The 26,478-nt window shown below is 36.2% G+C and overlaps 1 protein-coding gene across 2 annotated transcripts in view; it reads right to left on the reverse strand.

The window, feature by feature from the left end:
- The window catches only part of LOC110033567 (DNA-directed RNA polymerases IV and V subunit 2-like), a 39,353-nt gene that overhangs the window by 8,429 nt on the left and 4,446 nt on the right, over window positions 1–26,478 (reverse strand). For both annotated transcript variants that reach the window (XM_020737597.1, XM_020737598.1), the window contains exons 4-6: window positions 12,379–13,256; window positions 11,746–12,037; window positions 5,529–6,473 (exon numbers count right to left, since the gene is read on the reverse strand). In XM_020737597.1, coding sequence (XP_020593256.1) covers window positions 5,529–6,473; window positions 11,746–12,037; window positions 12,379–13,256 — 2,115 coding nt within the window. The remainder of the gene's footprint in view (window positions 1–5,528; window positions 6,474–11,745; window positions 12,038–12,378; window positions 13,257–26,478) is intronic.

Below are 26,478 nucleotides of genomic sequence, written 5' to 3' on the forward strand. Positions count from 1 at the left end.
AAAATATATTTCAAGGAGTATATGACAATTAATGGAAAATTTATGAAATTGCTCAAGTGATCTTCTGAATTCAATCTTAGCCAAGAATCCCCTATAGTTTCAATATGGTTTAAACTACCTGGCCTAAAGTTGAACTACTTTAATTACCAAGTCCTCTATTCTATTGGAGGTGCATTAGAGAGACCTATGAAATTGGACAAGTATATGATAATTGATGGGAAATTTATGAAATTTCTCAAATGGTCTCCTAAATTTGATCCTAGCCAAGAACCCCCTATAGTTCCAATCTGATTTAAACTACCTGGCCTAAAGTTGCACTACTTTAATTATCAAGTCCTTTATTCTATTGAAGGTGCATTAAGGAGACCTATGAAATTGGACATACACACCTTCAACTTATCTAGGCCTTCGGTCGCAAGGATTCTTGTTGAAAGTGATATCACCCTCCCTAATGTGGAAGAAATATGGTTTGGTACTGCCCACAATGGGTATTGACAGTCAATTGTCGCAGAACAAATACCTATTACTGTAATCACTGTAAGCTGATTGAGCACACACCTGCCAAATGTTTCAGACTTCATCCACATTTGAGATCCAACCTTCTTGTGCAGTTAGATTCTGCAGTTTCTAATAACATCACCCAAGTGAAGGAAAATATAGCAGAAACTAAAGATCTTCCAGAAATGTTGAATGAAAATTTGTCTCATCAGGCTATTCCTCACTAACCAGATCTGCAGCTACTTCCCACTGCTATTGAGACAGTTCTTCCTCAGATCATAAATACTATGAATTTGGTTGTAGTAGATGTTAGCCAATGTGTTTTGGAATCATCTATCGCAAGAGAAGAGAGTAATCAAGCCCTGAAAGAGCGCCATGATCAAGGTGTGCTGCAGGCTGAGACGGCTCAGCAATTTATGAATCAACATACCCCCCAGAGTGAGCTCTCCATCGAAGATTCACAAATAGATCAGATGGGATAAACACTGGCAGATGAATGACAAGTTTACACATCTAGGAAGAAGAAAAAAGGAATGCTAGAACTCAAGAACTTTCAGGATAACTGTTTGATAATTTCGGGCGGAAGCCCACATCCCAGTTTGGTGTTGGACTCTCTCCCTAAAACCAGGGGGAGGGAAGTGGTAAATCCACCCACCATGAATAGGAGTATTTCGATTATTTTTTTTGGTATACGAGTATTTTAAAGTCTATTTTTGAGTGAGTTGTATTCCCTGTGAATGGGCTCTTTGTACCCACTCACTAAAACCTTTGTATATTCTATTTTACATCAATGAATTTACCTTCTATAATATATATATATATATATATATTTAAAGGAATGGCCAGAGGCTATTATACGAACCTATAGCCACCCCTAATGTGCCTAACAATTCGAGTACCACCTTCTTAAGACCAACTTGTGGATTCAAACCCTTGACCTGAGGGATCTTATACTGTGGATGCCAACCAATAGGTCGGAGTAAGCGGCACACACACACACACACACACATATATCGCATTTTGTGCTCACGCAGGACCCATAATATTTTTTTTTGTTGTTTCAACAAAAATCATTTCGCAAACTAACATTGACTGGGCAGACTTGTCATTGATCGAAATAATTTAGACTTGATATAGGAGCCGTCATTGTTGGTCGCCTCTATTATATATAACCCTTCGTAGAAATTTTTGGTATGATCGTTGTGTCATGAAAATTATATGGAGATCAACAGTTAAATATGGTACAACATGCAACATGATCGATAGCCAAATCTATCATTGTCATGAACGACATTATAAATAAGAAATAAAGCAAATACATGATTTAATCATCATTGGAGCATAGCAATCACATCAATCCCTCGTCAAATCAAGATAACAATACATAGGAATAAGAAAATATGAGACATCAAAATTTCATTTATAAAATCCGTTGAAAATCTATCAGAAATGTTTTAACAAACACATAAAAAATGTGAGGAATAAAAAAAACTGACCATTAAGGTAGAGAATTAGTGTCCTATATTTCAGCTGGAAAGACCCCTAACAAAATTGGCTTCGAATTAACCACTATGGCCTCTCTCTCTCTCTCCCTCACAAACACACACACACACACACACACACACACACACTAAAATGATGAAGGAAGAGCTCAAAGCCAACAGATAGAAAGGGGGAAATGGGATAAAACTTCAAGGAGGTTGAGAGAGAAATGGATGATGAGCAATCAATGTTCATTTCAATATAATGCGTAAAAATATTTAAAAATTATGTATAAACTAGTTCATAGGTGTACAACAATATAACAAAATTGGTGTCTAGAAAAAGACACCGAATAACTTTAAAAAGTGCAATCATACATGATCCATAATCATATTGTCTCATAATTCAATTGATCATACTACTCTCTACATGGATCGATCATCCATCCAATCTAAAGATTTTGGGTCTGTTTGGCGCGGCGGTGATGGTATGGCGCAACACCCCGTTGCAAATTCGGTCGTTTGTTTTGGAAGGCACGAGTGTTTTTTATTAAACGCTCCCAATAATCCCGACAACAAACTGCGCGGTACGCTTGCGCTTTTTCCGGTTCTCTATTACTCTCATGCACCCCCCCCCCCCCCCCCGCCCCTCCCCCCTGTCCCGTATTCGTTTTCCCTAAAGTATTTTATACTCTCGTCTTTTTCCTTCCTTCACCGACTCCTGTGACGAGGGTTTCATAGCGTTTGGTTCCTTCTTCCACTGGTATCTTCTACCCCTCATCTATTCTTGGTAACTTTGCTCTGTTAGGCATATGGTTTGCAAAGAGATTCTCATTTTGGGATTTTTACATACATAGCACCAGAGACATCTTTTTTTCTCCTTTTTCTGGAGGCTTTGTTTGGTTTATGCTTTGCGATTTCAAATTCGTTTTTGTCTGTTCAGTTTGTGGATTTACTTGTTCCTTTTAGTTTTATTGGGATAATTACATATCTAGCACCCAAAAGCATGGTTTGTGGTTTGCTCCACCCGATATCGTTTTGATATTTGGGTGGGAATTTGGAAATGGATACAAGTTGGTGTTGGTTTTGTGAATAGTAATGTTTCGGATGTTGTATATGTTATGAATATAGATTAAAATTTTATCATGAATTTTGATATTTGAGGGAGAATTTGAAAAGTGACTGAAAGATGGTGGTGGATTTGTTAACAACAATGTTTCAGATGTTATGTCATGAATATAGATTGAGATTTTATCATGAATTTTTATACTTGAGTGAGAAATTGAAAATTGGATGAAAGATGGCAGTGAATTTGTTAACAACAATATTTCAGATGTTGTATATGCTATGAATATGGATTGAAATTTTATCATGAATTTTAACATTTGAGTGAGAATTTGAAAAACATAATCATTGCCAGTTCACAAGCCCCGAATGTGAAAAGTTGAGGGTTGTGTTAGGTAGTCGACGACCAGCGTAAAATTTGTCGAAAAATCATGACATGAATCTTTTTTATCATTGTGTAAATACTATGGCGTCCCCTGAAAGCAACGCGTTGCACGACCTGAATACAATGAAAAGTGTGCAGGGTCGTTACACCGGCGTCCTGGTGTAGTGTCAAATAAGTAAAAATTCACACATTACAGACGAATGCGAGTAAAGAAGCTAGTCCATAAAACTAATATTAGGATAGAATCTTGAAATATAGGTACTCTCACAGGTGAATTCATAGAATTAGTTGATATTATGATTCATAGAAAGATGAATATCTTATGTATTTAAGAAATTAAAAGGGTTGGAGAAAATGCTACGGAGATCGAATTATTAATAGATGTGAACGCTTTAGACAACTCGAGTCCATTGTTCAAAGTCATGGTGATATAGATGGAGATGTTATTAGTAGAATTCAAGTTGTTTGGTTGAAGTTTTGGTTGAATTTGGTTGAAGTGGAGGAATGTTTCAGTCCTATTGTATGATAGGGAACTACCACTGAGACTGAAAGAAAAATTTTATAAGATGGTGGTGAGACCTGCAATGCTCTATGGCGCTGAATGTTGGCCTTTAAAAGAGAAGCACAAAAAAGAAGCCAAGATGAGAATGCTTAGGTGGATAAGTGGCTTTACATTTAGAAACAAAATGTGAAATGAATATATCTGTGATAGGGTTAGTGTAGCTCCAGTGGCGGACAAAATTAGAGAGGGTGGCCTTAGATTGTTTGGTAATACTAAACGTCGACCATCTGATGATCCGATTAGGAGAGTAGATGTTTTAGATTCGACTTATGTTAAGAAAGGCAGAGATATACCTAGAAAGACTTGAACATATTGTATAAAAAATGATTTTACTTTATTAGAATTAAATGAAAATATGACACTCAATAGGACGCAATGAAGAAAACAAATTATGTAGCTGAACCCACTTAGTGGGATAAAGGTTTGTTGCTGTTGAGTGAAAATTTGAAATATAGATGAAATATTATGGTGGATTTGTTAATAGCAATGTTTCCGGAGTTGTGTATATTTTGTTCTCATAAAAAATGGATAAAAGGTGGTATATTTTGTCGTGCAATAGCAATGTTTTGGTTGATGAGTACATTTTGCTGTGTAAAGGGGCTGAAATGTGATTTGTTCAGAAACAACTAAAACACAACAGTTTCAAAACTACAAAAAATAAACTGACAACCAGCTTCTGCACGGAAATTCTGCGCAGCAGATTTCTCTACAGTTGTTCTGCAACAACTTTTTAATAAGCTACAGTCGCCCCAAACAGACCTTTTATTTATGATAAGAAATTGTCATTAAAATGTCCAAAGAGTAAAGTCCCTGGATAAGCACTATTGCTTGCATAGGGTTATCACATCAATATATTAATAACATATAAAAAGTCAGCATTATAAGAGACATCATACGTATTCACGTCCATTCGAGCCCTATTTTACTCATTTTCTTTAGGCTATGACAAGTCCATTTATCTTGACTAAACTTAGTTTTATTGCACTGCATCAACAACCATATGTGCTATGGAGAGGGTAGATTTAAAGCTATGAAGCTTGATGGAGGCAACCTGCTCACTGCTTCAAACAGTCCCACTTGTAATAAGGACTAGAATATCCCAGACTCCGTGAGCAGGTTTATTTCAAATGCTAAAACAAATTTAATCCTAATACTACACAAATTTTCCAGAAATTATAAAGTCCTTAAGACTCCCTAGTAGTTCACATCCAAGCAGGATTACAACAACAACAAGAAGCTTTTGTCATTAAGTGAGGTCGGTCGAATGAATCATTTTGCTCCATCGATTGTGTCCTAGTGAGTGTCATACTTTCATTTAATGCTAAAAAATTAAGATCATTTTTTTACACTGTCATTGGTCCCAAGTCCTGAATGTGAAAAATAGAGAGTTGTATTAAGTTGTCAACAACAAACATAAAAATTGACAAAAAAAACTATGACATGAATACTTTAAATATAAGCAAGATTAAAAATATTAAAAAAATTCCCAGCGAAGGGTAGTACGACCAGATACCAAAAAAAAGAAAAAAAAACAAACCTGTCTCAATGTCACAACAGCAAAGTTCTTCCCCTCATCATTAGAAGAAAGCAGCACCTTTTGCACCACACCTTTCTCCGTGTGCTTCAGTTTTACACCATGATCTTCTCCAGATTCCGCAACCTTCCCTACAACAATATCTCCACTATTTAGATATGCACCAACATATGGCAGACCATCATCTTCAAGGCTGTCTACACGACCCCTTTTGCTTTGCATTTTACCAAAATCCACCTTGTCCTTGGGTTTAAGACGCAAGGAATTTTCTTTATTGTCAACATCAGCTTTGTAGCTCCTAAAATGTTCAGTACGGAACAACCCCCGTTGCACTGAAGCTTCATTCATAACCAATGAATCTTCCTGGTTATATCCCAGGTGAACATTTACTGCAACAATAGCATTTTGGCCATTGAAAAGTTCAGGTCTTACAATATGGCCCTTTCCAAAACGGTAATCAGACATACCCAGACACTCAGCTGTCATAGTTCTGAAAAGTGGCTTCTGTGGGTAGTACATCTGGTGGGTGAGAGTGTCCACTCTTATATCAGGATTGGTAGTTGAAAAGCCAATTGCTTGCTGAGAGTGTTTTTCTGCCTGGTAAAGGACCCTTCTTGCAAAATTATGGTTAGCAAATGGAATGATTCCACAGCTCAAAGCCAATAGAAATGAAAGATCCAATTCACAATGGGTATAATTAACGATAGGCTGTTTATCATCCTTCTTAAAAAGATACTTTACTCCCCACGCAGTTCGACAGTCCTCTTCCTCTTCCACACCTATGAGTTCAATAATTTTGGCATCCATAAGAGACTGGAAAGAGGCAAATCCTCCTTTATATTTGTTCACGTTCTTCAGGTTCTCAACAATAACTAGTGGCCTCAGGATTCTCCCAGCATCAGTAAATATGCGGACTTCTTTCTGGTGGTCATCCCTTTTAATTTCCACCTACGTTAAACAAACAGGATAAGAACTAAACAAAAATATTCTTTAAAAACCAATTAATCTAATCAAGTCAAGTAGATAGGATACTAACAAATTTTAAGATGAATTGTTTTCTTTTAATAACAAGAAACGTTCACGCATTCATGTAGACAGTATTGATAATACAAAAAACCATTCACCAGCATTGATCCTAAATCCAAATGAAATGGAACGCTTTAAGAATAGTCTTTTTGCACACAAAAATACCAGGACCAGACCTGATACGGGGGCCTGGAAGCCTCGCCCGCCACCAGGAATGACACGGGGCGTCAAAAAATTGGCGCAGCAAATGCCACTTACTCACCTGGACTGAACTGGTTCAGGAATTGGAGGGGTCGGCTGGCCCTCCTTTGGCCTGGGATGCTGCCAAGAGAAGTGTGGCCCTCCCTATTTATCATATTACCTATACTTTCTTTCAGGATGTTTTAGGGTTACTTTTTTTGTGTGCTTTGTATTGGGACAACTGCTCACTTTTTCCCTTCGAGGACCATATCCCAAGTTCGAGTGGTCTTCTGGCTATATCTATCCCGAGGTAGTAATTATCTTCTCTATTCCCTTCCACATCCTCCCCCCATCGCTCCGACCATCCCTTACCTACTGCAGCAGCCCGGAACAGCCTCTGCTTGCTGTTTTCCCACAGTTTCCTCACAGTCTCGCCATTTTCCTTGCCGCCGCCACCCAGGACAGCCCTCTTTTGCCTTCTGCAGTCCACCGCATTCCCCATTGCTGTACCAGCTGTCCATCATCGCTGCCATCACCGTTCCAGCCCTCCCCGTTCGCTTTTTCAACCCTCCATACCTGCTACAATCGCTGTTCCAGACCTCCATCTTGCTGCCCCCTGCCACAATCCCCTTTCCCTCGCTTACGTCACCTGGAACAGCCAGGCCGCTGCCTCCGGGCTCTCCCAGCCACCCTACACTCACAGTCGTCCCCAAAATAGTCCTCCGGAAGCCCCTACTTGCTGCAAACACCATCATCCAACCATTCCAGCCACCAGAACCCATCCCAATCCACCTAGCTGACGACTACCATCCCGGTAACATACTACAACTTGAGTTTGTGTGTCGTGTCTATGTTATTTCTATTTCCTTTTATGAGATTGTATTTTTCTATTTTGAATTATGCAATAATATTTGATTTCCTATTATTGCTTGGGTTAATTGTGGTATCCAGACCTCTCACTAAACAAAATCATATATAAAAAATAGATTGGTCCTTTCTCTGTTCATACAATCTCCAATGAAAACCTGACATTAGATGGAGCACTAAACAAGGATAATAAAGTAGGATTATTTCCAGAACAAATTTTTAGAAGGCAGATTAGATTTTAGATAAGGCAATATAATGTGAATTTACTCTCATTTTACGATAACTTTATGATATGGTTCTAGATTTCTCATAAATGCAATCCCCTATAAGTAATTACCTTCTTTAGTGAAAATAAATAAGTTTTGATTAAGTTCACTTCATAGGCATTGAATGCATAGCTTAAGATAGAAGAGTTTTAATTTCAGAATAGGAGAGATTTAGCATTAACAATATAGAAAGATTGGTGGAGTGAATGATGATAAATCCAATCAAGATTCGAAGGTTCTATCATCTCTACTTATTGCATGCTATAATTTTTTATTCATGGGAAGTAGTCGACCCAACCTGACCTAACTATCATTATAAGCAGTCATAGGTTATGTCATCCAAGAAGATTGTCAAAAAAAAAAAGAAAAATTTAATTTATCCCACACTAACAGAAAATTTTATGCCCTATCAAGTGCAGTTTATAATTCAACACATGAAGAACTTATAAGAAACTTGTATGCTTTGGCTGTGATCATGAGAAATTTGAATTTCATATTGGTCTTATGTGAGCTGAATTTACCCTTAATTTATCACCTAATCAAACCATGGCTAAGAAAAAATGACTAAACAAAGTCAATGATATGAAGAAAGGTGGTCAGAGCTACTAATCGACTTGACAATGAGGTGAGGTAATTGCTAGAACTGCAAGTTCTATACTTGAAAATATAAAACCAAAAATAATTAATTAACAACTAATAATAGGAGGGACAAAGACGAATGATATAAAAAGCATTGGAGTCAAAGCGTGGATGGCCAGCTAGTAATTTCATCATTATAAAGGAAGCGAAGCAATCAAAGTTGAATAATCTCTAGTGTGAAACCGAAGGGAGGATTGAGGAAGAGGGGGATTGAGAGTAGAGAGTGCAAGAGGCGGCTTAGGCTTAAGCCGATCAGACGCATGAGTGATTGAATGTGCAAAGGAGGAAGGCAACGTCACGAGCAAGCCGATCGTTGATCGAACGTGAGGCAAAACTTAATTGCAAACTCACGGGCACAGTAAATAGGCAAGAAAATTCTCACGTGCAAAGGGTCGAAGCAGTGAGGTTAGAATTTTTTTTTATTTTGATATCATTATTAATGAAAATTTATTAATGAGAAATGGTTGATAACTAAGATATTATATTTGCACACACACGCATGCGTGCATTTGAAAGATTAATTCAGAAGAAAAAATTTACATAAATTAATTAGAGAGTTAAATTAATATTTTATGCTTAATATTACTTTTAGTGAAAATAAAAAAATATGATTTTAATATAAATTTTTTATCAAAGTTAAAATAATAATAATTAAACTTTTAACTTTAAGAGTAAATTTAGAAGTTTAATAGTTTATTGATTACATTTATACGATAAATATATAGAGACATAATAATAGCCAAGATTTTGACTATTATTAGAGTTTTTTAATAATTATGAATGATTAATATTATTAAATAAAAATAAACCTAAATATATCTAAGATTTACAGATGAACTTGTCCTGGAACTAAAACTAAACATTATATATATAATGATCAAATTTTCAATTAAAATGACACTAAGTATTCAATAAAAGAGTCAGTAGTGGTGAATATAAGTCATGGATTTTTATGTTTATTTAAATAATTTAAATGTTTATTAGAAAAAAAGTACAATTAATTATGAGAGCAAAACAGAATAAATAGAAAACTAAATTAAGAAAGAGATAAGATATTGAAACCTTATGTTTATGTGCATGGTAACTTAGATATTTCTAATAAGGATCTGACGTTTTAAGAGAGAAAAGACAGTAAAAATTTAGAAATCAAAATGAGTATTCAAATTTTTAAACCATAGTAGCATGTTGCTTCTTCTAAACTAATTACATGGTAGTAATTGATATTTGTTAAATTAAATTGCATAATTTTATACTGTTTTATATGTTATTTTATAAATTAATTATTTTATTGTGAATGTTATAATTTTTTCAATAATATTAACTATTATGCATTATTTATAAGAAGTATATTATAAATTGAATTGAATGAAATAAAAATATGAAATATACATATTATATTGAATGCTTATACATGATTGAAGAGAGAAGTATCAAAATAATCCTGATTCTTTGAACGAAGTCAATTCAGTCGCAGAGTTTCAACAAGTATCAATTTAGTCCCTAGACTATTTTAGTGCGAGTTAAAATAAGCCCAACAAAGGATTATTGCAGCTACACTTTAAAAATTTTGGGGGCTAATTTGACACTTATAGACCCTAGGACTAAAATGACCCCATGTGAATAGCTAGGGATTATTTTGTGCTTTACTCCATGATTGGTTGATGAAGTGTATCCCCTTAGAGTATTAATTGGAGACGCTTAGAAATCTGTCCATGTAATTTAGAAAAAAAAATTGATATTGATGAATTTTAATTGGTAAAACTTGACAATGTTCCCATGACGGATATAAACAATAAGATATAACCTTAAATTATTAATTGAATAAGCAAATTGTCATTTATTTTTTATATTAATTTATTTTTGTTTAATCGATATGTATATTATTTTTCTTGCTCGTTATATTACTATAATTTAGAAATATCACTCTAATTGATAGCTCACTTTGATTATAAACAAACATTTCAGATTCAAGCTTCTGATTAGAAAATGAGTGACACTATGAAAAATGTTTATACAAGATGTAGCCAAGCTAAAGGAAGATATTATACTCACAATTTATTTACACGTATATTTTTAATCTTTATTGGATCTTTCAATTTATTTGAATGCTTTTTGTATTAATCAATGATAAAATTTGTATTTCATTGTCTGACTACTTGTTCTCACCATAAAAATTCTAAGCCTAAGGGTCAGGTTGTGACAATGAATGTGTGGTTTGCGGGCAACTGAGAAGTTGTCAAGGCGGTAGAAAGAAAGGCTCATTACTATTACAAGGAAATAAAAGGTTGTTGACAAGGTGTGGTGGTGAGTCAAAGTTATTAGAGGCAAAACAAAAGTGTTTAGATGGAGGACGTGACGGCCAATCAACAAGGATTGTGGTCTTATTTTAGTAAGGAAGACGATGAGTTCACGTCATGGTTGAGTGACAATGATTAGAGTGAGATTTGAGAACGAGCAACTAAGCTAGTGACAACTGCAAGCTCAGGGAAGTTGGCACAAGAGTTTGCTGACATGCGGCTGAGGCAAGGCAGAGAGAGACACAATGGCAGCTAGATGATCTAGAAGATCAATAGAGAGCTCATTTCACAAACTCATCTTCAACTTTAAAATTTGCTGGTCTTATCAGGGCCTCCTACACAGAAATCCCATCGCAAATTCCTAACTTCTTCACCATTGACTTCTTCAACACCTCTAAGAACAGGCTTTCTACAGTGAACTCACATCACAAATTCACGCCGGCTTCAATGTCGTTGACCATTTGCAGGCAATAGAGAGAGGATAAGAAGATGAGGGAGATGTGTGGCTGGGAACTAAAGTTTGTATGAAAGGGATTTGATGGCGGCAAGAATTTGATTTTGATTTTTTTACACTAAATTTAATTAACTAATTACCTCAATATGGTGGAGTTCATGTAACCATAACTATATAGAAAAAAGCATTATGCAAGAGGATAATTTATTACCGATGTTTCTTAATATCTCACCACAAAGATAAAGGTTACATGAATCCCATTTCAATATTTCACTATGTCTATTTGTAACAAACCTAATTGTCATAAAGATTCCTTAACAGAAAATCTGCTAATTTATGCTTGATCAGTGAACTGATAGAAAAAGTTTTGCTACTTAGAAAATATAACCAAAGTTTGTGTAATAAATTTATAGTTTATTTGTTGAAGCAACACGCAAGAAAAATCAAGTAGTAGGGACTATATATCCAATAATCTCACGATTGACACTAACCTGGGGATGGATTTGCCCGCCACGCCGTGATCGTTTAAATTTAGAGACAAATGACTCAGCATCCCGGCAGACTCCAATCCATTCCCCATTTAGTAATACCTTTACCCTTTTGCTCAACGAGGAGAGAGGAGCCCCTTCCAGTTTATCCATTCCACATGATATCAATACCTCCAGAATGGTTTCCGATAGCTTTGAGCTAACAAGAGCAGTGATAGCCAAATTTTTAACCAGCCCACAGTTCTCTCCATCTGGAGTAGACAGAAAACACAGCCTTCCAAAGTAAGAAGGATTCCTACAAGCAAATTTCTTTTAAGTTAAATAAAATTAATTCAAATAGTTAATCACAAATGGTATTCATTTGCATGTTAATAACAAAGTTGCAAATGAAAGCTATTCAAAGTTACAGAACTGCAAAGCAAATGACAACCACTCTAAAAACCAGAAAAAAATTATGATCTGCAAGTACACCATGGAAAGATATCCCATTTTGTCATAAGAAAGACTGGCGAAACAAAATCATGCCATAAAACAAACTTTGATTGAAGAAGAAACATAGAGATTTACTCGTTCTATTTAAACATATTCAACAACCAATAACTTTTTAAATGAATGAAAAGAAGAAAAGCAACTAACGGATATCTGGCATCTCCTGCTTTTCCTGCATATAAGACAGATTGACGTGTCTTTCTAAGATCTGATATTAACTGTAGAGGATTAGTTCTTCTTAGAGTAGCAACAATGCCTGCAGTCCTCTCCGTTCTCTTATAAGGATGACACCACTGCCCAGTGGAAAACGCCCTGTTTAAGCCATTGGTGATAATGGAAGAATCCAAATATCTTTCAGTAAACTGCAGTTCATCCCCATTCAAATCTCTCTGCATAGCTTTAACCATACGCCGCTCCGCATGTCTTATGTGAGACCACAGCTCTCTTGAAAGAAGCTTACCAGCCAATTCTAGCCTTTTATTCCTAAAATCATCCTTGTTATCACACTTTCTCTTTCCCATATACGATAAAAGAAGGCATTTTATCATGTATCCGAGGAAAAGAGCTTTCTGCCTCAATCCAGTGATGCCAGGAAACAGAAATTTATTAATGTATTCATCAAAAGATTCAGTTGGTGGGAACTTGGCATCTTTAATGAGTTTGTTTACAAAGTCACGAGCTTTACCTCCTCTACGAAAACCCTCACACATCCCATCAGCATCTCTAATGGTTGCCAATATCATGTTTACCACATCAGTGCTGGTGCCATCCAGATCGATCATCTCAAAAACTTCCTTGTCAGAAGACACCCCAAGGGCGAAGAACATAATCCAAATAGGCATTGTGGCATATAAGAAGTACAAACTGATCATTTTTACTCCACTATTACCTTCAGCTTTGGTTGATTCAAGCAGTTTAATATAGACTCTTCGCCTTTTTATCTCAGACATATACTGTACTGTCCAGCATGGTTTATCGGTAATCCAGAGTCTTGTTAGGCATCTCTGTTCTTGGGCGATGAAGGTCTGCAGGGTAGAAGCAGCATAATGATAATTTAATACAATAATTCAGGATTCAAATTTGAACTTATTTGAAAAAGCAGTCCTCTAGTAAAGTATTAAAGAAGCTCACAAATACAAATATTATTGAAAGATGCATTTGGTATCGATCCCAACCAAGTTGCATTCTTTCCACAATTTTGAAGAATATTACTCTTAGCCTTCATCTCTAACACTTTAGCCCTTTAAAACTAGAACTATCTCCTCCACTTACCAGAGTTATATGTCTGGCTAAAATCATAAGAAAAGGGCTGGAAATTTATATCTCATCCACACAAAACTTCATCAAGTGTACAGAATACGCACTAACATACACAAAATGCAAATGTAGAAAAAAAACTATGATTCTTCTCCATATTCTATAACTATAACTATAACTATGTATGTATATATGTATGTATGTGCGCGCGCGTGCAAACCCTAGCTCATTGGTAGCAGCCTTGCCGTAAGACCCTCGGGTCAGGGTTTGAATCATAGCCCTTTCGGGAGGATTTTAATAGCACACGGACTGGAAGGGGGGTCAACCCCTTGGTCAGTCCAATCTATAGGAGTTGATCGACGGTCTCCGACCGTCATCAATCATTTAATATATATTTCAAAGCATATGAAAATATTTTTCTCCTCCTAAAAGAGGGATGATTCCTCTCCTGATTTTACTTGTCTTCCATATGATATTCAAACCCAAACTAAGCGTCATAGTCTTGATTATCACCTACAACATTATATATATATTAAATTCTAGTTCGTAGTAATTCGACCATTCATATTTATAACATATTAAATCAAAAGGATGGCCAAATGAAATCTACAAGCCCAATTAAAAAGTTTAAAATTACCTAAATATCTCAACAATGAAAATCATGAGATACCCTTCAAACATATTCATAGCCTATACATTTAATTTTAAGCAATTTTAACACTCGAAACACTGAAAAACCGAATCATCCTATCATGTAATTAAAATAACCGACTGAAAAATTTTATCCATCAAATTCACAATCATATGACCATGAAAATCCTCAAAAGTTATATGTATCACTAGTTTTAATATTCAACTACATGCGCGCACATGTGCACACGCACAACAACAATAACAAGTCTTTATCTTGCTAAGTGGGGTAAGCTATATGAAACCTTTTTCTTCATTTTGTTCTATTGAGTGACATATTTTCACACACACACCCCATCGAACGCCTAAAGTTTGATATTGATATTTACATTTGTAACACATGTTCATAATCACATTAGAGCCTATGCATGAAAATATGTATAATAGTGGTATTATTATGAGATGTTAAAGATTTGGCTCTTAAATAAGTATACATATACATGTTTATATAGACATATGTATGTGTGTGCTATATATATATTTATCAAATGTCGGTGGAACTGCTCTGCTAGGGTTTCGCCCGGATGCTAAACCTTAGTTTGAATCTTCAGCTTTCAATTCGTGCCCGACAAAACGAAGTTCTTGTACTCGACGACAAAGGACTTTGCGCTCGTCAATCTCCTCTGCGATCGTCGTCACGCCCAGCGACGCAAGGCTTCGAATTTGCTGTCGTCTCCTCCTTCACGCCCAGCGACGAAACCACGACGTCTTCTAGCTTCTGGGGTTTCATCGTCTCCTCCGCGCCATTTCTGTGCTTCGTGTTTTCTACCTTGTTGAGCTTTGGTTTGTTGAGACTGCCGCGGCGGTTTCAACATCTGGTTCGTGTCTGCTGTGCAGCTTCGCCCCGACCTCTTCTGCTCGTCGTTTTTGCCCTCAGCCCGACTTGGCAGAGCTTCTCCTTGTTGTTGTGATAGTGCTTCCTTCTTCTTCGGTGGAACCTGACACTGTCTCCTTTGCCCACGTGGTGGGTAATCCTCAGGGGGAGACGACGGTTGTCTTCCCCTCAAATTATAAGGAGTATCGTGAGGGTACAGGTGATTGTCCCTTTATTAAGAATGCAAGCAGGAAAAATGAGAAGACAACACTTTTTTTCTTTGAGTTAGAAATTTCAACCCTAACTGACAAATTCAAGTTTGATCTTATTGAAAAATTTCAGTGGGGACAATCATCTATAGAAGTTATCAGGAAAAGTTTTGATGATTTCAAATTAGCAAGAAAGTAGAAGGTAGAGCTCATGGATGGGAGACATGTATTGATTCAGTTAACAGTGTCTGAAGACTACACTCGAATTTTCTCTTAAAAATATCTTAACATTGCTGGTAAACTAATGAAGCTGCTCAAGTGGTCTCTGAATTAGACCTCAATCATGAATCTCTTACTGTATCAGTATGGTTTAGTCTGCCTGGTCTCAAGCTTCACTTTTTTCATCATCAGGTTTTTTACTCTATTGGTGTCATACATGGGGACCCTATGAAGCTAGATCTATCCACTTTTAACCTTACCGGACCTTTTATGGCAAGAATACTTATGGAAAAAGATATTACTTTACCTGATGTTATTGAAGTCTGGTTGGGCACAACTCATAATGGATATTGACAACAAATCGTCATGGAGCATAGACCTCCTTATCGTTGTCATTGTAAGATATTTGGGTACACCCTTGATAAATATCATAAGCTTCATCCTAATTTAAAATCTAAAGATCAAGTGAATAAGGATGGATCTAAGGATAAATTCGTTCCACCTAGAGAGAAAACTACCACGGAACAGGATTTGGTGTCTGATTCTATCGCCCTTGTGGACCCTCCCCTTGAAAATGTTGTTTCTGCGATCGATGAGAAGCTGGATGGCTCTGCAGAGCAACATACACTTTCAAACCCTATTGAAAATAATATTGATGGACCCCTACCTACACGAACTGATAATCAAGAGAACATTGCAGCTCCCCATCTTCAGGAAGTATCAGGGGTAGAGGCGACAACTCTTACCTTACATACATTTGAACCTCTTGTGGGCACAACTGTTGGCAATCTTTCTATTGCAGCATCACCATCTCATCCGAATGAGCAGCAATCTTCGGATGAGGAATGACAGGTCTACACTTCCAGGAGGAAGAAGAAGAATAGAGATTTACTTGAGCTAGGGAATCTAATGGATATACTTTGGTTACTTCGGGAAATGGTACGCATCTCACCAACTTGTTAGTTGGTTACCTTCCGACAACTAGAGGCAGAGGCAGAACTAAATTGGGTCGACCCGACTAATCTTATATGTACCATCTTCTTTAGGGTTTTTAATATTTCTTTTTTCTTTTTGTGATTGTTGTACAATGTGGGTTGGGTGTCTATTTAGACCCACTCATACAACCTATTTGTACCCATTTCTCTTTAATATAATTGCCCTTGAGCTTTAAATATATATATATATATATTACGTAACGCGAAGCGAAGCATCTGACAACCGCTTCACTTCATTGTCGTGCCTTATTTGCGAGGAAGTGCCCTTCAAAGCGTTGAAAGAGAAATGAATTATGAGAATGAAATCGATGCCAACTACAACATTAATTAATTGTTTTTATTAAACTTGAGGCTATATTAATTTATTTATGCTTAAAATTTTAGATTTTTCTTTGATTAACAAGATTTATTTTGCAAATTTTTGGTTTTTAGTTATTACAATAAATTATTAAAAATTGCTTGAAATTTTGATCTTTCATATTCGCCATCAATATTTACCTTCAAGTTATAAATTATACCATACTCTTTTCAATTTTATATCAACTTTTAAATCATATAATAAATATTTTATCTTTAATAATTGCTCGTGAATGTATTTAGACAATAATAGTTTAATATAACCTATTAGCGTTTTGATTAATAAGTGTTGCTTTGCTCTATGCTTTGACTTTAAAGCAAAAATAAAATCTTGCGCAACGTATTGTGCCTTACACTTTAAAGCAAAAATAATGCCCTGTGCATCACAGTGTGCATTACGATTTGATAACATTGGTTTTGCATATTTGTGCGTGCACACAAGCACATATAAAATATACATTTCTCCTCCGATGATTCTTCTCTTGATTTTTATTTGTGTATTATGTATAATCAACAAACTCAATATCACAATGTTGCTTATCAGTTACAGAATTCTTTTATATTTCATAGTAATTTAGCCATTCACATTCATCAAGCACATTAAATTAAAATGACAGCCAAATGGAATATAGAATCCCATTTAAAAAATTATAGACTTATCCAATGAAAGTCATCAAATACCATTCAAATATCAACAATAAGCTATGCATTTAATTTCAAGCAATTCAAAAGACTATCTATTGAAAATCCAAATTATCAAGTCAAGCATCTGAAATAAACCATTAAGGTTTTTGATACATCAAATTAACGATCACATGATCTTAAAAATTCTTAACGGATGTTTTGTTCTCATGCTTCATTTGCTAGTAATATTGAAATTTACGTGGAAGGAGAGTAACCATTTTGCTTCAAGTAAAGAATACCATCACAATTTAAATTCTATGTTGCATCAATCTACAAATAATGCCCCTGTTGAATTTCTAATCCAATGATAACACGAAACTTCAAGGAAAAAAGATCGAGGCACTATACACACATGGATTGAGGCTTTGTATCGTTAGATCAAAGTACACGAATCAAGGCTCTACATCATCAGATCAAGGAACACGGATTGAGACTCTGCACCATTAGATTTTTGTCTATAAGACCCTTGAATTGTAATCCGTGTGCTTTCCTACAGGATCACCGACCCCTAATTATTTTTCCCTTATTTTTAGATTTATTCCTATTTGACAATACCTCTGGGAGTTGTTTATATACCTTCCCTCTAGTACACAAAAGAGAATAAAAAATGCTTGAGAGTTTTTATCATTACTTATTTTCTATTACTCATTTTCTATGTGGTATTAAAGCGAGATTGGGGTGTTTGTTCGACATTTGTTCTTACTCTCTTTTAACCTTTATTCTTATTCTATAATGTTAAGGTCTCCAATTTCAACCTTATCTATCTTGTCAAATTCTCTTCTTTTCATGATGTGTGGGTTATTTGACTTCCCATCATAGGAATCAGCAATGATTAATGGTTAAAATTAGAACAAAGGAGAACTTCAAGAGTTTCAAGCATCTTATCGCTAGAATGAGAAAAATTATCTTAAATGGTCCCAAATTGTGATAAAATTTCTAAAGAAAAAGAGAAAAATGTGCCACCTTGTGGATCTATCTCCAGAGCCCAAAAATCCAAAGTTTTTACTTTTGGAAGGAACTGATTTCATGATCATGAAATAGTTGTGGAACATGCTACCAGAGATTAGTGGACATTCTATATTTCTCTCCACCTCAAAAGAGGTTTGGGATACAGTTAAACAAACCTACTCAAACGAGAAAGATGTTGCACTCATCTATGAAATAAAGACAAAACTCACTACTATAAAACAAGGTAATATTTTTGTCATTGAATACTTTAACACCATGAAGGCTTACTGGTAAGAGTTGGACAACTACAAAGGTCTCAAGATGTCTTGCTATAAAGATGTGGCGATCCTTACAAAATTTGTCGAGTGGGAGAGGACCTTTGAGTTTTTGCCAAGGCTCATGACCAAATTCAAATTCAAGTCTTAAGCAAGGAAATCTCCTTTCTCTGAATGAAGTATTCTCGCTCGCTCAAGCAGAATAAGAAAGAAGAACAGTGAGCCTTTAAGATATTTATCATGACAAATTTTGAATTCCAAGTGGATTTCTGGAACAACTTCCTCCAAAAAAAGGACAATTTCCTCCTTTCAAAGGAAATCTCTGATGCCACACTACAAAAAGAAAACGCGCAAGAAGAAATGCTAGAAAATTCACGAAAATCACCTAGACCATGGAGAAAGCAAAGTCAAAAAAAAAGTATGCGCCTATCCAGTATAGTCAAAAGGATTCAAGTAAAAAGGAATCGACAAACTAAGGAATTTTCTCTATTCCCTAGAAAAACCATCAGGAACTTGTTCTCTTACCCAGGATGATATGATTTCTAATTTTTATGCTCTTAGAGACTATATTAGTTCTTCCCCTTTATGGACCATAGATTCAGGGGCCACTGCCCATATGACAAACATGACCAATATATTTCAAACATATAAACTCTATCCTAGCTATAAAAAAATAGAAGTTGTAGATGAATCTTTAAGAAAAGTTATAGGATAGGGACATATCTTAATTTCTCCCCAAATTAACCCTCACTAACGTACATGTCCCACACCTTGTAGTTGAACTTTTATCTATTCACAGCCTTATCCAAATACCACAACTGCAAAATCATTTTTTTTATTGATTATTGTATTTTTTTTAATATCGCACTACATGGAAGATAATTGGAGAAGCTAGAAAAAATGATGAGTGGGTCATAATTTTTTGAAGATCAAGTCAACTATCCTATTCTTCCACCTCTCATGCTACCGACAATATCTAGACCCATCATTATAAATCAGAAAATTCTTCTTTTAAAAATCTGTTGTGCATGTTTCATTTGCTTTTATTAAATACAAGTATTAAAGATTTTTATTGTGAAACTTACAAAATTGTTAAATATCATGATGTTTCCTTTCTTGAAAGTAATCCAGATCTTCTAGTAATTTTGTATGAATTCACTCTAATATCTAGGAACCATTTAAAATCCTCAATATCTTTGAAGACACTAGTTTTATAATGTTTATTGACGACTGCACTCAAATGATATGAGTATTTAATAAAAAAAATATCCGATACTAGTTAAATACTTCCTATATTCATTGTCGTGAAAAAAACTCAATTACACTCCAAAATTAAATTTTATCAAGCTAATACCGCTCTTGATTATTTCATCACACATTAGCAGCTTTCTGTCAAAAAAGAGTATTGGTCACCAATCTTCCTGCACTGGCACCCCCAGCAAAATAAAGTGGTAGAATAGAAAAATTGTCACCTTTTGGAGGCAAGTAGGATATTTCTCCTACACAATCAAATACAAAAATAATATTGGAGAGAAGCTGTTTTAAAAGCTGCCAATTAAATTAATAGAACAACCTTAATAGTAATTGATTTCAAAGGCACATTAAATTACTTATAAAATTCTTTACTATGAATTACTTATCAAACATCCCTCCAAAAATTTTTGGATGCATTGCCTATCTTCAGATCCATAAACATAGAGGAAATTTGATCCAGGAGCTCTCAAACACATACTTATCAGATATTTTACCACACAAAAAGGGTACAAATACTATCATCCATCACAAAAAAAATTCTTCACTTAAATGGATCTCACATTTGATGAAACTCATAGCTTCTTCACTCAAACTGATCTTCAGAAAGAGAATTCTCATCTTGATAAATTTGATAATATCTTTCATCTTGGCATTCTTGTAACAAAAAATCCTTTAAATACAAATCTTGCACCACCAACCCCTCTTTAGGTATAAAAAAGAAGAAATAAGTCCAATCAAGATCTCCAGCAAGTCCAAGACTCAGAACCATTACTAGGTAACACTAAACACATTACCACTCATTTATATCATTTCTCAATACAACTCATTTCATAAATTCTCTCAATCTCAAGTTTTTCTAACCAACATTAACATCAATCATAGTTCTATTCCAAAAACTCTATTTGAGGCACTTGAAAATAAAAATTGGAAGGAAGCTATAAGAGGAGATGAACATCTTAAGGGAAATTCATACATGAGAAAACTGAATTACCAAAAGGAAAGAAGTTAACAGGAGCAAATGAATTTTCTTAGTGAAATACAATACAGATAGGAGCCTAGAAAGATATAAAGCAAAATTAGTAAAAGAATAATATACTCAATCACATGGTATTGATTATCAACAAATTTTTGCTTCTGTTGAAAAAATGAATATGATTCGTATTCTTGTATCCCTAGTAGCCAATTATGAGTGGCCTATACAACTGTATGATATAAAAAAAAATTTCTTACATGGTGATGTCGAAGAAGAGATTTACATAGATCAACCACCAGAACTTGATAACTCTTTTAAAAAAAATTAGATATGTAGATTGAGAAAGACCTAATATCGACTAAAACAACACCAATAGCTTGGTTTGACATATTTACAAAGGCTATGAAAGCAGCAAGATACAAATAAATTCAACTAGATCATACTCTTTTCATAAACACTCTCGTGATGATAAAATCTCAATCCTTATTGTGTACATTGAAAATAGGATTGTTACAAGGGATGACAATCAAGAGAAAGAAACTCTAAAAACAAAAAGACATGTTAATAATTTGAAATTAAAGAGTTTCAAAAACTCAAAAACTTCTAAAAAATATAATATCTTATAGATCTGATGAAAGAGAATACAAGATGATATGCTGCAATTCACGTGAAACTCTAACTAAACCATGACAAAAGCTGGAACTTAATGAAGGAGCTAAAGTATTTATAGGACAATATCAAAGGTTATTGGGAAAGTTAAACTACTCTTCTCACACTCATCATAACATCGCATTTGTATTAAGTCTAGTTACTCAATTTATGCCCAGATGAAAAGAGGCGAACCTTCATGCCACTTATACAATCATCAGATATCTCAAATCAAGCCATGAAAAATAAATTTTATACAAAAGATATGATATCCTACAAATTGAATGATACACAGATGCAGAATATACCAGATCACCAGTTGATAGATAGAAGGTCTACTTAGAATATTATACATTTATAGGAGAAAATCCTATAACTTAGAGAAGCAATAAACAATTTGTGATTTCAAAATCAAGTGTTGTAGTCGACCCATTGTGCAAGGATTTGTGAGCTTCTATGAGTTAAAATTATATTAGAGAATTTAAAATTCAAATGAAAAAGCCTATGGAATATATTGTGATAAATCAACCATCAATATTGCACACAATCCTATAAAACATGATCATAACAAATATGATGAGGTTGACAGTCACTTTATAAAAGAGTTATTGGAAGTGATTTAATTTACACATCATATATATATATACAGGAAATCAAGCGACTAACATATTCACCAAAAAACTCTGCAACCCAACATTTTAAAATATCACAAGCAAACTTGAAATGATAGATTTCTACCATCGGGGCTTGAAGGGGAGTGATACTAGAATTTAATTCAAATCACAAAACAGAGAGAAATTAGTTTTCAAAACAAATTAAATTACAATCGAGAATAAAAATAAAACTAGAAAACATAATAACATCAATATTCGGCTAGGGTCAAGTATGAAGATCTGAGGACAATGATGGTGTTGGTGTGGTGGTCAAGGGCTAAAGGGGGAGAGGGTAAGCATTAGGAAGGGGGGGCGAAGGGGGAAGGAGGGTGCTGGGGTAGCTGGTAGTTGCATCTAGAAGGGGGGCAAGAGGAGGCCGGTGGCTAGAATTAGGGAGGAAGGCTATAGGGTGATCAGGGGCTGGAACAGGAAAGAGGGGCTTAGGGCGGGTGGAGAATGGATCAAGGAGGGGAGTCGACGGCTAGGGGCAGGGAGAAGGAGAAGTGGAGGGAATCGGGGAGTTAATCAGCACCTCAGAACAGGATACAGTTAAAGTACCATCTGTCCTCGGATACAGCCATAAAACAAACCAAGAATAAATCCTAACTCAGCAAGCACACATATTTATAACAGATAGATAGAAGCGAAGGGGGAAACAGGGTTGTAATTCCTACCCAAGAGCTGGCCTACCGGTTCAATTGACTCCCCTAATGTTGAACCACACAATTCAGCTCATGCCCCACATCAGTCTCCAAGGTTAAGGAAGCTTCAACTTCATCCGTCCAAGCATCTAGGTCTTCGTAGTACAGTGTTAGGCCTACGATATTGAACATGGCGGAAACATTATGGTTCCCTAGTAGATCAATCTTATAGATATTATCATTCAGCTTTCAAAGTATTATGAAAGGTCAGTCTGCTCTGAGCTTGAGTTTTTCGAATGTTCCTATTGGGAATCTCTTTCTTCAGTCAGGATCCACACTAGGTCTCTTTCTTTAAATGTCAAATCATTCCTTAACTTGTTTGCCTGTGTCTGGTACTTGTGATTCTACTTAGTGATCTATTTTTCAACATCCTCATGGAGCTTCTAAATTTATGCACCCATTCTTTTGCATCCTCACTAATATCTGATGTCGATAAAAGTGGTGTCGATTAGAGTGTAGTGAGCTGGTTGTATCTATACATGATCTCAAATTAGGTGTAGCACGTAGTCTGACTCATGAATCTATTGTAAGCAAACTCGAAACTGAGCTAGTGTCGAATCTCACTGCTTGATATTATTCCAAATAAAGCATCTCAGCAAATTTTCAAGGCTCTTGTTTACTACATCTGTCTAACTGTCCGTCTGAGGGTGAGCTGCAAAATTGAATTGAAGCTTAGTGCCAAGTTTTCCACATAAAGTACTCCAGAAGTAACTCAAAAACTTGACATCACAGTCTCAAGTGATAGTCATGGGTATCCCGCACAATCTCACAATCTCCCTAAAAAACAAGTCGATAACATGTGTTGCATCCAGTGTCAGGTGGCACGATACGAAATGTGTCATCTTCGAGAATCGATCCACCACGACCATGACTGAATCACTGTTCAGCTATGCTCGCAAAAGTCCCACATAAAATCAATGCTAAAATCCACTCACGGTGCCTCTAGTACTGGTAATGGGGTGTAAAACCCTACATTATACCTCCTTGATTTTGCCATATGAAAAATTTTGCATTGCCTAAAGTGCCGCTCTACATCTCTTGATAGTTAGGGCCAAAAGAAGTGTTTTCTCATGAGTGTGAGTTTTGACCCTACCAAAATGCCTTGTGGGTCTTCCACGATGGCTTTCCTGAATAATGGACTACCTCAGCGAACATCAAGAAATGCACAACTTACTTTGATATAACAAGTATTAATCAGCTCTGTAGTACTGCTCGATAGACTTCTCCTAACACTGCTGCTAGATTTTTCCAAAATCCTCTTCTGACTCGTATAGCTCATTCACAACCTCAAAACCCATTACTCAAGCCTACATCGCAATGATCAGAAAATGATGGCAGCTCAATGCATCTCTTACTTGATTCTGACTCTCTGCCTTGTGCTTAGGCACGAACTGAAATGATGCTAAGAACTCCACCCAAGTTACGTGTCGGCCCTTCAGTTTGCTCTTGTTGTTTAAGAATTTCAAGGCTTCGTAGTCCGTGAATAACGTGAACTTGCTCGTCAATAGGTAATGGCTCCAGTACTCAAACCCTGTCACAATAGCATAAAACTCATTGTCGTATGTCAAGTATTTCCTCCTGAAATCATTCATCTTCTCAGTGAAAAAGACGATGGGGTGACCTCCCTGTGCTAAACATTGCTCCTAACCCCAGGTTAGATACATCACACTCTACCTTGAATAGTTGATTGAAATATGATAATGTCAAAACTGGTGGCAGGGTCAACTTCTCCTTGAGTGCATTGAAGCTATTCTGAGTTGTCTTTGTCTATTGGAATTTTTCTTCATTTAAAAGCTCTGTCAGAAGGCAGTGATGGTACTAGAGCTCCTAATGGCATCGCCTGTAAAACGATGCTAGTCCCATACACCGCCATAACCCGGTGAAGAACTGCAGTGTGCCCCAGCTTACAATGGCCTCGATCTTTGTAGGATTCATCTGAATGTCAGCACTAAACACTATGTAACCCAAAAAACATACTTTGGCTATCACAAAGTAGCACTTCTTTGGATGGGCATATGCTCCTCTGCTTGTAATACCACGAATGCCCCCTCAGATGTTATAAGTGCACTCCTCAGATCGGATGTATACCAAAATGTCGTCAAAGTATACCACCACAAATTTCTCAAAGTGGGCCTGGAATATTTGATTCTTCAACCTCATAAAAGTGATGGCGCGTTTAGCGATTCGAAGGGCATAAATGTCACATTCGTATAAACTAATGTCTTGAACGCGGTCTTTCACTCGTTTGGCATCATCGGGATCTGGTGAGACCCACTGCATAAGTCGATCATGAAAAAAATGGTGACTAAGTGCAATTGGTCCAAGAGTTCGTCCAGACGAAGTATAGGAAACCGGTACTTGATGGTGTTCTTGTTGATGCCCCTGTAGTTAATGCACATCCGCCACAAACTGTCCTTGGGTATCAAGATGAGGACAACACACTGACTAATACTCTCTCTAACCATCCCTCTCGTGACGAGATCTTGTACCCGTCGCTGCAACTCATACTCTGCAGTCTCAATCTATAAACAAACTGATTTGACAACACTGATCCCGGTATGAGATACATGGCGTGCTGAATATCTCTCAGTGGCCCTCTAGAAGATTGTTGGTCATCACATCTTAGAAGTCATGTAATAGTGGTTTTTGCGGTACTAGTATCTCATTCTACTTCTCAGTTCCCTATAGTAGGACAAATGTTAGTGCCACTGAAGCATCTCGAACTGGCTGCATGAAAATGGTTCTTGAAATTAATGCCTCATATGTGTCGCCTACACCTCTCGCGTCCTTAAAAAGTATCCATACAATGCATTTTCCAACCCTTTTAAAAGAGTAAATATTCTTGAAACCATCGTGCTAAGTCTTGCGGTCGAACTACTAAGGCCTCCCCAACAAAATCTGGCACGTGTCCTTTGGAACCAGGTCACACCAAACATGCTCCTGTTAATAATCCCCAATTGAAAATTCAACCAAGCATTATTAATCCACGCGTATCTCGTTTCTCTTTTTCAGCCAAGGGAATAGGACTGAGGATGTTTCTGCATGGGCAATTACAATTTCTTCTAGATCATCATAGACACCACATTTGCGCAACTCCCAGCATCGATAATCAAGCTGCAAACCTTTCCCTTTATCGTACAGTTGGTGCGAAAGATAATGTGCCTCAGCCATGATTGGTCTCTTTCCCGCTCTGACTATAAAACTCTCTATGTTACTAACATCTCTCCATTGTCACCCTCGAGCTAAAGTTTTTCCTTTGAACTATCCTCTAACTCCTTGTCCTCCAACCCCTCAATGAAGCCTTGATCTGCGAATGAGACGACTCGTGGGACAGTTGGAGGTTGTGTCCGTAGCCGTGGCGCTTGAAACACCTCCTAACAGGCACTGTGCTCGAAGATTTGGACATCGACCGCAGAAAAACATCAATCATGATAGAGGTCTCCCATAAAAGCACTAAAAATAAGCGGTGGAATTTAGGATAGGCAATGCACACCAAGTACTAGAGGGTAAGGGTGAGCATCATTTAGTCAAAATAGAAAATTGAAACAAACCGTTCTCATTTCGTTATTT

This window comes from Phalaenopsis equestris, unplaced genomic scaffold, assembly GCF_001263595.1.
Source record: "Phalaenopsis equestris unplaced genomic scaffold, ASM126359v1 Scaffold001225, whole genome shotgun sequence".
NCBI classification, from domain to species: Eukaryota; Viridiplantae; Streptophyta; class Magnoliopsida; order Asparagales; family Orchidaceae; genus Phalaenopsis; species Phalaenopsis equestris.